Source organism: Podarcis gaigeae (genome assembly GCF_964106915.1).
Source record: "Podarcis gaigeae genome assembly, chromosome: 3".
Classification (NCBI taxonomy): domain Eukaryota; kingdom Metazoa; phylum Chordata; class Lepidosauria; order Squamata; family Lacertidae; genus Podarcis; species Podarcis gaigeae.
In genome coordinates, this window is record NC_139680.1 from 106,705,366 (window position 1) to 106,717,984 (window position 12,619).

The 12,619-nt window shown below is 45.9% G+C and overlaps 1 protein-coding gene and 1 long non-coding RNA gene across 2 annotated transcripts in view; one reads left to right on the top strand and one right to left on the bottom strand.

The window, feature by feature from the left end:
* Positions 1-8,319, top strand: part of MSH2 (mutS homolog 2) — a 50,782-nt gene extending 42,463 nt beyond the window's left edge. Inside the window, exons 12-16 of the mRNA XM_083733199.1 lie at positions 3,314-3,559; positions 4,238-4,442; positions 5,075-5,322; positions 6,336-6,508; positions 7,857-8,319. Of these exons, the coding sequence (XP_083589325.1) occupies positions 3,314-3,559; positions 4,238-4,442; positions 5,075-5,322; positions 6,336-6,508; positions 7,857-8,027 (1,043 nt within the window). The 3' untranslated portion in view covers positions 8,028-8,319. The remainder of the gene's footprint in view (positions 1-3,313; positions 3,560-4,237; positions 4,443-5,074; positions 5,323-6,335; positions 6,509-7,856) is intronic.
* Positions 8,320-10,131: 1,812 nt separating this feature from the next.
* The window catches only part of LOC310842245, a 48,483-nt gene continuing 45,995 nt past the window's right edge, over positions 10,132-12,619 (bottom strand). Inside the window, exon 2 of the long non-coding RNA XR_014563034.1 lies at positions 10,132-10,392. This is a non-coding gene — a long non-coding RNA (uncharacterized lncRNA). The remainder of the gene's footprint in view (positions 10,393-12,619) is intronic.

The following is a 12,619-nucleotide window of genomic DNA, read 5'->3' on the forward strand; positions in this document are numbered from 1 at the left end:
GTGGTTTTCTCTTGCGTAAGCTGTTCCAGATTGCACAAATGCTCGGGAGCAGCGGTCGCCCAAGCACTTGGGCACGGCAGCTAAAGGAACGTGCTGTTCAAACAGTTAGCCCCGTTTAGTGTGTCAGATTGGGCCTCGTAGCGTTTTACCTTTGTGCGCAGCGTTTGCATTTTGCTGCCAGCTGTTTTGAGTGAAACGGAAGTGTTGATTATAACACCACCTGCTTTAGGTGTTAAAACGTGCTGAGAAGTATTGATACTGCACCACTTAGGTAAAATGGCTGGAAATAAATAAATGAATAAGAAAAGAAATACATTGTTAACTAAGATTGTCATTTTTTAAAGGTTTTATAAATTTGTTTAATGGAATGGTGCATTTATACAACCAATCTCCTCCCCACCCCTCTTTGTGCTGGCTGCTGTATTTGCCATGTGATTGGATTAAAGCTGAATTAGATCTGAAGGGGTCCAACTTACTAAAACATCTGCAGCCAAAGCTTGATTTATATCACAGGGCACATCCAAACCATACATTTAAAGTGCTGTGATACCACAGTCATGGCTTCCTCCCAAAGGATTCTGGGAGCTATAGTTGTTGAGTGAGCTGAGAGTTGCTAAGAGACCCCTATTCCCTCTCACAGAGCTACAGGTCCCAGAATGCATTAAAAATCAGTCCTTCTTCACAGGGAACTCTGGGAATTGTAACTGTGACAAACTACAGTTCCCAGAATTCTTTGAAAGAAGCCATGACTGTCTAAAGAGGCATCATAGTCCTTTAAATGTGTAAACATGGCCATAGTCTGTCCATTTTAGCCCAGTTTTCAGCTTGCAAAAGGAAGGAACTTGACTTGGCCTCTGTGGTGACTGTTTTGTATCGAGCTGGCAAAAAGGCGCAGGTAATTTAGTTGGTGCTGAATCAATTTCGCTGAGGACAGCTCTAATAAAAAGCCTGCATAAAATTCATATTTTTAATCTGCTTAATGAACGAACAAATAGATTGCACCATTTAATCTTTTCATTCTTCATTTGTGGGTGCTCTGGTGTTTAGTTTAGCTGTGGAATCGTCTGGCTTCTTTGTTTGACTACATCTTGTGTTTATCGCTTGACGTGAAATGTACAAAGCACTTTACAGAATTACATAAGCAAAATACAGTTCCCTACCCCAAAGGATCTTACAATCAAAATTTCTGTAGTAGAGGTAACACTAAGGCATAGCTGTCAACCTTCCCCTTTTCCCCGTAAATTCCCTTACTCCAGTGCCATTTCCTGCTGCTATCCCAGATTGTTAGATATCCTGTAGACTGTCCCCGGGACAGGTGAGGCTGCTGATCCCTTATTTTCAAATCTGAAAGTTGACAGCTATGCACTAAGGGGTGTTGTGGGAAGGGAGATAACAAGGGGCTGGGAGGACCCCCCCCCCCCGCAAGCAGGTTTTTTGAGGGTGCATGGGAAGCTGCACAGGAGAGGAGAGGTAGTGGGAAGATTAATTGAGCAATCGAAAGTCCATTGCACACGCAGAATGGCAGCATTCTGTACAATCTCCAGACAGCCTCCACCTGTCAGTTTGCAGGCTGTACATAGTAAGATTGACCAGTGGTTTGACTTTATATGGCAGCTTCCTGTGCCCCTTTCCTGCCTGTTATGGGAAAATTAAAAGTACCCTACCACCATGTGTAAAAAAACAAACAAAAACTAGAATCAGGAAATCTGTGGCTGAATCTCCATCTCCTCTGGTTTGACCCAAAGCCGAAGTGGCTCTACTGGAGCACGCTAGCATGTTCAGCAGCAGTTTCAGGAAAAGCTGCTCGCGTGAATGCCTCCTAGCTTTGTGGGTGCATGGGAGCACAATTGCAAATGTCTCAGTGAATACATTAGTGGTGGTTTTCTTAACTGCATTAGCTAACACCACCCACCTTCCCTAACTTCTCCTTCCAGGGCAATTATCTATAATTGTTTCCCCAGTAGCCTTTTGTGGGTAGATACTGGTCTCTGAACATCTGGCCAGACATCTTTGCATGGTAGTTAGAAGATCTTTTGGGGCAATAAAACGCACAGTTGGGGGGCGTTGTGAAAGTGAATTGGGGTGTTTGTTTGGGCGGGGCGGGTGGGGGAGAGAATGATGCTGTCAAGAAGATCAAATTCTGTCCCTGTGGAAGGTTTTATGTATAATAGAGAGACAGCAGGTCTGTCTTGTCAACCAATTTATGCATTCAGTGTTAACAGCTAGTGATATGCCTTTTCAAAGCCAGGGTTGCTCACAGCAGTTTAATTAGCCCTTGCTCTTTACCAGTTCAATGAGACGGCGAAGGCTTATGCTGGAAAACTTTCCAGAGAGAGTACTAAAATGTGCAAGAGTGATTTCCCTGGTGTGCACTTGCAGAATGAGCTTTCTGAGTGCTAAAATGTTGTCACCTGACATCGCTTACATACTTTAGGACTTGGCAAATAAGCGGCAGGATCCTTCCTGAGTAGTGTCAACAGGCTTTGAGTGTAGTTGGTTTCAAATGCTTAATTGGAGCTTAATGATACTTTGGCGCAGCCCACAACTAGAGCTTTATAGTACTCAGTGACTCTGTTCAGGCATGGTACCATATCTTGGTTTGATGCTACAACAGGGAGGGGAACCTCAGGGGCTGAATGCAGCCCCCCAAACCTCAATATCTGGTTCATGGGACTTTCCCAGGCAGCACCCCACTTCCCCTGCTTTATACTGTCTTTGAGTGCTTTATCCTGGCTGAAATAAGCTCTGATAGTGTCTATTCACTTCCCAGGATGGAGAATAGAAAGGGTGTGTGGGTGGGTGTTTGTGGGTGTAGAAACAGCCTACCACACAAAAGCCAAATTTACATTCATTGCTCTTTAGCCTCAGCCCCACTGCCCCACAGCTCTCCATCTAGGCAAGCGACAGGTATTATCAGTTCATGAACCCAGTTAAAGGACAGTTTGGGTGTGGAACACAGCTGCTTAGGGGTGAGAGGACATGGTCTGGGGTGAAAAGGGCTGCATCAAGGCCCTGGCCTGAGGTTCCCCAGCTCTGATGCAGACTTTAAAAGATCAGCAACAGCAATTTGAACTGGGCCTGGAAGCAACCGGGCCAGGCAGCCACTGCAGATGAGCTAGATCTGGAATATTTTACCGAGGCTTCTTCCGTGATCAGATGAGCTGCAGCATTCTGCGCTAGCTGCTTCTTCAAACATAGAATACATGTAGGTCGTGTTTCAGTCACTTGTGTGGGAGGTTACTAAAGCATGAGGGACTGAGTTCAACTCTTTATCTGAGCAGGAAGCTGCATTGAGCCTGTGCTTTTCCAACAGGGTATAAGGAGCCCATACAGATCCTGAGTGATGTCATAGCCCAGCTGGATGCTATTGTCAGTTTTGCTCATGCGTCAAATGCAGCGCCGACCCCATACGTACGCCCAACAATTCTGGAAAAGGGGACAGGGAGGATTGTGCTGAAAGCCTCAAGACACCCCTGCATTGAAGTTCAAGATGACGTTTCCTTCATCCCGAACGATGTGACCTTTGAGAAGGGCAAGCAGATGTTCCATATCATTACCGGTAAAAACTTCGTTTATATGCCATGCCTGTTTCCCCTCTTGCCTCCATCTTCTGTGTTGTATATGTGCATGCATTTTATTTATGAGGATGCTTTTAAAATAAGTCTGTATCCCGGCCTCAAAACAGAGAAGAAATGAGCCTATAATAATTTCTGCAGACAAGCGTTCTGCATTTAGGTGGGTGTTTTGATTTGAAATAAGGAAGCAATCTTCAGGCAAGCCTTAATGTTCCAGCTTTCAAGTTTGAAGTCTGACTGACAACCAGTGCAAAACTGACCCAACATGCAAATCAGTGGAAGTGATTTTCATAAAATGCAGATGGAACAGCCATGGTTGCATTGGTGGTGGTGTTGCTCACTGACAAGGTAGAACAGCTTATGAATATGATAATTAATCAAATGTTAATAAAGGACATTGAAGAATAGCTGTATTTAATCAGAATTATTGTTGTTTTGTTGGTTTTAGGTAGCATTTTGCTTCAATAGATACTGTTTTTATATCATGTACAGTATGATGTTTTATATCATGTACAGCATACATATTTTTGAAATACTAAGTGGTTTAAAATAAAAAAACAGCACAGTATGTTAAACTGAAGTTGCATATTAGGTTGTCAAGAAGACCTTTACTCCTTCTGTTTGAAATGCCGCTTAATTTCCTGCTGCTACTTGCTCTACAGGACCAAACATGGGAGGGAAATCCACCTACATCCGCCAGACAGGGATGATTGTTCTCATGGCCCAGATTGGCTGTTTTGTGCCATGTGACTCTGCAGAGATAAGCATTGTCGATTGCATTCTGGCTCGGGTAGGAGCTGGGGACAGCCAGCTGAAAGGCGTGTCTACCTTCATGGCGGAAATGTTGGAGACGTCTGCCATCCTTAGGTAAGATCTCCATTTGCAAACCTTGCTCGCCAGAAGCCCCAAGTGTTTCTACAAGCTTAGTAACCCCAATTCCCAAGGTGCTTGTGATCTGTTTTGCACACAGGACAGATACTCTCTGAGTTTGGCCACAGCCACTGGAATAGTATATTTTTGAGAATCTGAGAAGTCTCCAAACACAGGAAGAAAACAAAGGGCTCATTTTGCTTCCAAGTTGATTGCCGTTTTAGTTCAGTATTATTGGGAACAAATGGGACCTACAGCAAAATGTTTCAGTGTCCTGTGTTCCTGTTCAGTCTCGTAGTCAGATATCAGTATCCTTCTCCAGGACACTCCATTCCACACATAGGCTCTTCACCCTCCCTCCCATGAAATTCAGACATTTACATTCTTTGGCTCCTGAGCATCCTCAGTCCCTGAAGTACTTTTGGAGTGTTTGGGCTACACAGGAGTCCACACTCGCCTCTGAACTTTGGAAATAGAGGGAATGTTATCTGGAGGAGACTCTTGAAAGAGAGGAATGTTGAGGAAGTAGCATTTGTGTATCCTTGATTGTTCAGGGGCCAGGGGTGTAGTTTGCCTGTTTACTTTTGAAGCCGTACCACCTTTGACAACTTTATTGCCTCTGATTTTAGGATTGCAACAGAAAACTCATTGGTAATCATTGACGAGCTTGGGAGAGGAACATCCACCTATGATGGGTTTGGATTGGCCTGGGCGATCTCGGAATATATTGCCAGCAAAATTGGAGCGTTTTGTATGTTTGCCACTCATTTTCACGAACTGACCGCACTTGCTGACGAGATTCCCACCGTGAATAACTTGCACGTCACAGCGCTAACCACAGAGGACACGCTGACAATGCTGTATCGTGTGAACAATGGTGAGGCTCGCTTCAGATCCCTGGAAGAAATCCACCCTGTTTACTGTAGAGCAGCCTTCACCAGCCTGATGCCCTCCAGATGTTTGGGACTACGACTCCCATCATCCCTGCCCGTTGGCCATGCTGGCTGGAGCTGATGGAAGTTGGAAGGCACCACATGGGGGAAGATTGGCGTTGTGAGAAACTAATGGCCTTCCAGATATTGTTGGACTCCAACTCACTTAGCCCAGTAGTCAGGGATTATGGGAATTGGAATTCAACAACACCTGGTGAGCCATAGATTCCCTGGCCCTAGTTTAGTGTATTGTGAACAACCGTAGCCGCTTCCTGGACTCATGTGCTCCCCAACCCCTCCACCTGGCCAGGAAGAGGAGTTTGGAAGCTTTCACTTTTAGTTAGCAGCCTGTCATGTCACCTGGAGGGCAAACTGTGGTTAACCCACACTAGCTGATTGGTTTCAAACAAGCCTGCTTTAAACTACTTTGAGAAACTGGCTTGTTGAAGCAGCCATGGTTAATGTTAGCCACCATTCCTGTTTTGAACGACACAGGGAGCCACTGTTCACTTAAATGGACGTTTCCAAGCTACTCCTCTTTTGGGGGTGTCCCAACATTGCTTGGCTCTGGGCTGGATATGTATATATTGCGGTACCCTTTTCCATTCCTGTTCTCTGAATCCTTTCCAATTTGTGGCCCCCGCAAACTGCTTTTAATGGTTGACACATAATGCTTTTGCAACCCCAAATGGACATTTTCCTTTTGTACTCTTATCCCATTTTGATAACTTGCTGCTTCTTAGCAATGTTCAAACCCCCTGACCCAGGCTGAGTTTCAGATTTCCCCAGCTCAAGCAGGATTATGTTTAACTGCTAGAAACTGGGGCTGAGTTTGACCCGGAGATCACTTTTCAGGCAGTCAGCCCCCCCCCCCCTTTCTGAAATAAGCAGCATGGAATCAGATGCACAGGTTGTTCTTTCAGCTTTTGAGGACTGACCCCAGTGATGCTTCTTCCAGGGCCTTGCGACCAGAGCTTTGGCATCCACGTGGCAGAGCTAGCTGCTTTTCCCAAGCATGTGATAGAGAATGCCAAGACAAAGGCCTTGGAGTTGGGGGAGTTCCAGACCGTTGGAAATCCACAGGCCGAGGAGGAAGAGCCACCAGCCAGGAACTTCTACAAAGAGAAGCAGGTTTGCTAACTGTCATACGCTTGTTGAAATCATTTCTTTCCCACTTTTCTATAATGTATCTACAAGATTTAGATACGAATTTGTCAACAAGAACCTCTTAAGTGATACCACTGCCCCTGGAATGTTGCCCACAAAAGAACATGACTTTATAGGGTGCATAGTATACTCTGCCTGCCTTCCTGTCTCTTGAATCCATGTGATGGGGTGAGCTCCTGTTGCTCTGTCTCAGCTATTGCCAACCTAGCAGCTGGAAAGCACACCAGTGCAAGTAGATAAATAGGTACCACTGCGGCGGGAAGGTAAATGGTGTTTCTGTGCACTCTAGCTTCCGTCACGGTGTTCCATTGCACCAGAAGCGGTTTAGTCATGCTGGCCACATGACCCAGAAAGCTGTCTGTGGACAAATGCCAGCTCCCTTGGCCTGAAAAATGAGATGAGTGCCACACCCCATAGTTGCCTTTGACTGGACGTAACCATCCAGGGGTCCCTGTCTCTCTATGTCATTTATCAGAAGACTACCACTTTGAGCTCCCTGAGCCATCTCCTCCAAAACCAGGAAGTTTAGCTTATTTCATCACTGAGAGTTTTGCATTCTGTGGCCTCTTTGCTTTATGATGATGGTTTGTGGGTGAGCAACAGCTGCTGCATTAACAACTGCTCAGATGATACTTTCTGTGTTTTTGAAGCACTGGCTTGCAAAAGCTCACTCGCCAATGTGTGTTTAATGCTTAATCCTTTTGAGCCTGCAAATTTCTTCCCTGATTTCTTCAGTTAGACTGATGCTGTCCAGACATGTTTGCTGAATGGTATAAACAGAACTGTAAAGAACGCTTCGTGAACTGACTTCAAGGAGTAGCCACGTCAGTTTGCTGCAGCAAGGAAACTCTAGTTGCACCTTAAGATGCTGAACCGGATTATTGTAGCCTGGGGTTTTGCAGAGTAAAGCCCATCTCATCAGTTACACACAGTATTAGGAATTAAAGGCTATCAGGACTTGTATAAATCACTTGGGTGCAGCAGCCAAAGCAGATAGATTCTGTGATAACCATCAGTATTCACACACACACACACACACACACACACACACACACACACTCTTTAACTAGGAGTCTGAATCTATGTCTTCTGTGTATCACATTGCTTAATTTGCCATTTTCTGCCATTTTAAGTCATTGATCCACAAATCCTGGGTTGTTGAAATTGCTGTTATTTTCAGTGCCAGACGAATGCATTCGTAGGGGCTTAGAAATGGTGCAGCAGAAGCCTCTGAGGCTCCCCACCCATGCTGCAGAGGAATCCAGGAGAACACAAATCAAGAGGCTGAACATCATTTTCTTTTTCTTTCTAGGAAGGTGAAAAAATAATCAAGGATTTCCTTTCTAATGTGAAAGCATTGCCACTGGCGGACATGTCTGAGGAGGACATCAGAACCAAACTGAAGCAGCTGAAAGATGAAGTCGGGGCAAAAAACAACAGCTATGTGAACGAAATCCTTTCCCAAACAAAGCTAATTGCGTGACATGAGAAAATCTAAACAAGGAGCCGTTTGAACTAAAGTTGGAAGTCCACAGTTGCACTCAGTCAAAGGCCGTTGCCAAAGGAGGTGATGCCACATCCTGTTTCTCACAATGGCAGGTGCCATGTTAAATACTGGAGACCAGAACAAATTGTCATTTCCCAGCTAGGACTGCATGTTACTTATTGAGTAGTTTTCTCCTATGACGGGTTGTGGATATGTTGAAAATTTTCTATGGTATTCTAATTTTGAAATGGTTGCCCTTAAATAAATGCAATGCATCATGGTTTGAACTGTTACTCCTTGTTTTATTTCCGCTGCATATAGAAATATTTAAATAAGTAACAGCAGGAAAACAGAATTGGACATGGTGCTCACTATTGCTAGAAATGTTCTCCCGTGCCTTATTACATCTGTGTTGAGACTCTGTTAGTTCAGCAGTTTACAACGGGGATGGGGAAGCCTTTTTAGTTTCCTCCTGGGAAACTTTCCAGGGGCCAGAGGAAAAAATAGGTAGAGCGACAGCTGAGGTCCCTGCAGTAGGCAAGAGACATAACCACAGTTCAAGAACGCTCTCCAGCCACAAACAAAAACACTCAAGGGAATAGTGAGGGGCACGGCCTGGGGTGGAACATGACTAGAGAAGGTTCTGAGGGCCAGATACAGTGGCCTGGAGGACTGCTTTTGGCCCCCTGGCCTGAGATTTCCCCACTCACCCCTGATTTACAATACTGACTGAGTGAGAACTACATACAGGTGGGTAAAGGAAAGGGGGAAATTACAGTGCAGTCAATACTGCAAATCAAGTAAAAGTAGCTTTCTAAGATGGAAGAATAGGGCCTGGATGGTGGAGCTGTTTTGAGCACCAGAATGGAATGGAGCTCACAGTTCTTTTGAATAAATATACACTCCTGGTTGTCGCCGGAAGTTTTCTTCGCCATTCCAGCTGAATAATATTGGGAAAGGGCAACACTTCACTGGTAGAGCGTACAGGAGCTTCCAGGTTCGATCCCTGGCATCTCCCAGGATGGATAGACCTCCATCTGAATCCTGGAGAACCGCTGCCAGTCTGGGTAGATGGACCAATTGGTCGGACTCAGTATAAGATGGCTTTCTATGACCACAACTATACCCCAAAGACATTAGTACAGTGGTGCCTCGCAAGACGAAATTAATTCGCTCCGCGAGTCTCTTCGTCTTGCGTTTTTTTCGTCTTGCGAAGCGCCCCTATTAGCGTCTTAGCGGATTAGCGCTATTCGCGGTTTAGCGGCTATTAGCGGCTTAGTGGCTATTAGCAGCTTAGCGGCTTAGAAAAAGGGGGGGAAAGGGGCAAGACTCGCAAGACGTTTTCGTCTTGTGAAGCAAGCCCATAGGGAAATTCGTCTTGCGAAGCACCTCAAAAGACGGAAAACCCTTTCGTCTAGCGAGTTTTTCGTCTTGCGAGGCATTCGTCTTGCGGGGCACTACTGTACTGTCCTCAGCCTACGGTATCGTTGGGAGACTGAAAGTTCTGGTGGCATCAAAACGTGCGCACACACTACACTAGACATCTTACTTTGTGTGGGGAAATATAACAACAAAGGTGGCTCTTACAGCCTGATCCTGTGCATGTCAACATCAGAATAAATCTCACTAATTTCCATGAAACTTACTCATGAGTTGGATCACAGCCTTAGTTTGGATTGATTCCAAGGGTAAAATCCCTTCTTCTGCAAAGGGAGAGCCCAACTCTTCCACAGGCTCCGAGGTAAGAAATCATCCATCATACAGGCTGCACCTTGCTGTTTTCTTCAAGCAGAGAGAAGGAAAAGCTACTTGTTCTAATTTCTGCCCCCCCCCCGACTTTCTGGAGTACATTTGCACTGAATGCAGAGCCATCAAAGCCTTGCAGCTAAAATTGTGCTGCTGTTGAGAATGTCCAAGTGTCACTTGACTGTCAGCCCTGTGCGCCGATTAGATTTTCTTCCTCTGGTGTGCTTATTTACACTGCTAATTCATCCAAAGAAGGTACTGAGGACTGAAGGCACCGGCAATATTAGCAGTTCATTCAGTGGCTTTTCAGTTACGGAGGAAAATAGCATTTGGTTGCAGTGAAAGACCTTTCCCCCCTCTTTTTACAAAACATGGCCCATGGTGGTATATTTCAGAGGTGCTGTCATCTTTGTAAAGGATGGTTTCTGCTTCTATTCAGTGGAGGAAATTGGGATATTATATGGTAGAGTTGTGAGCATTAGGCAGGCAAATGCACTTGCAGTATTTCATTTTCTGGGGGGGGGGGGAATTGCAGAATGCCCATTTTTTACTTGGTGTTTGAAAGCACCACCCTGGGTCCGCATTTCTCCATTTTTTCATTGGTGAGACTGGGCCACTGCCTGAAATAAGAAAGTTTGCATTTAATAATAATAAATGTGCTGGAAGCCAGCCACTCGGCACATATAAAACCTCTATACTTTATGCCAGCCCCAAATGTTGGCAGACCCGAAGTTCACATCGGCTCTTGCCAATACAGCGAGTGATCGGGGAAGATATGACTGGTAGTCCAACTGCATCTAGAAGGCCGCAGGTTTTGCCATACCTGCTTTTATCAATTCATACCCTCCATTCAGTGGTGTCTACATCAGGTGGGGGCGTTTCCATATCTGCTCCTTGACACTAGCATTAGCTTTTATTGCTGGGCTAGGCTTCCCTGCCTTGGATTGTGAAAAATAAAAAAACGACGACCGTGGTGGTGAACCTTATTTGCCCCATGGACCAGGTCCTTGCCTCTATCCTTCCCGGGCCAAATTTGGCAGGTGGCGGGTGTTGACATCACAAAGACTCCAGGTGATCATAAAAAGAGCCTCCTGGATCAAGCCGATGGTACATCTGAGTCCTGCATCCCGTTCCCAAATTGGCCAATCAAATGCATGAAACCATCAAGCAGGACTTGAATACAAGACAACTTCCTCCTGTGGTTTCCAGCAACTGGCCTTCAGAAGCACTGCTGCCTCTGACCATGGAAGTGTTGAGAATTCCATTCCATCTTAAGGAACAAGCGTATGGAATTGTAGCATGTCACATGTCTGTTTACATTCCAGCACAGCTTGCTGGGAACTTCCGTTTTGTGTATAGCTTTTGCTTATGTTTTTTGCTTTGGACACGAAGGAGATCAGATATGTTTCCTTTTGTCCTGATCTACGCTGAATAAACCTGCTTGTTAATATGCTCGCACAGCCTCTGGTGCCACTTCTGTTTGTGCAGCGTTTTCTCTGCTGAATAGCATTCACAGTCTTCTAAAGTCTGTGTTGCAGACTTATGTTGCACCAAGGACTGGAGTTCGCCTGGCACACCGGCCGGTGGGCCGAGCCAGGTGGGGACCTGCCAATTGCCCCCGTTTCCTTGCATGCATGTCAACAGGAAGAAGAGCAGAGCCATCGTGGCTGCTAGCCTTTGATAGCCCTTTGTGAATTTGTCTAATCCTCTCTTAAAGCCATCCAAGTTGGTGTTCATCTCTTGACACCTGGTGGAGCAAGTTCCCTAGTTTTAGCTGTGCTGGGTTAAACCACAGAGCCTAGGACTTGCTGATCAGAAGGTTGCCAGTTTGAATCCCTGTGACGGGGTGAGCTCCCATTGCTCGGTCCCTGCTCCTGCCAACCTAGCAGTTCACAAGCACGTCAAAGTGAAAATAGATAAATAGGTACCGCTCCAGCGGGAAAGTAAACGGCGTTTCCGTGCTCTGCTCTGGTTCGCCAGAAGCAGCTGGCCACATGACTAGGAAGCTGTACGCCGGCTCCCTCGGCCAATAAAGCGAGATGAGCGCCGCAACCCCAGAGTCAGTCACGACTGGACCTAATGGTCAGGGGTCCCTTTGCCTTTATGAAGTAGTACTTTGTTTTATCTGCCCTGAATCTTCCAGCGTTCAGCTTCGTGTCCACAAGTTCTAGAATTATGACACGGGGAGTAAACCTTCCCCCTGCTCACTCTTCCCAGGCCATGCGTAATTTTATATTCATTAACATTTGATGATCGCCAAGACTTTCAGAGCACCACACAGGGCTTGCAGAGCATCCTTCAACTTTTCACAGTCTTCCCACTGACAGTGACTCCAAGCCTCCTTTCAGCACGGTCTGGCTGGGGTGATTGAGTTCTCCACAGGTTACGCAGCCAATTCAGCCGCACCTCAATTTTATTGCTGCACCACCAGGGCATCCTCCTGGTGGTGCAGCAATAAAACTGCCAGCACATTTGCAAAGCTAAGCGGGAGCCAGCACGGTTTCAAATTGGGGGACCACGTGTTGAGATTCCTACTTTGCAGGGGGTTGATGACCCTCAGCGTCCCTTCCAACTCTACAATTCTATGTTTCTATCTGCCTCACATAAGACTTAAGGTGCGGGACAGATGGGCGTGGTTTGGGAGAAGTTGCCTCAGGCCCATCAGGACACATGCTAGGCCAAATCTGGCTTGCAAACTGGAGGTTCCCCATCCCTAGCCAGCAACATGATTAGCCACTTGGTACTTCAAAGCACAATGGCATTGGGAATGGTCTAAAAGTGAATGATACCATTACGCTGCAATAAGCATCTCAACAGAACACTGCCTGGTTGTCCTATATATC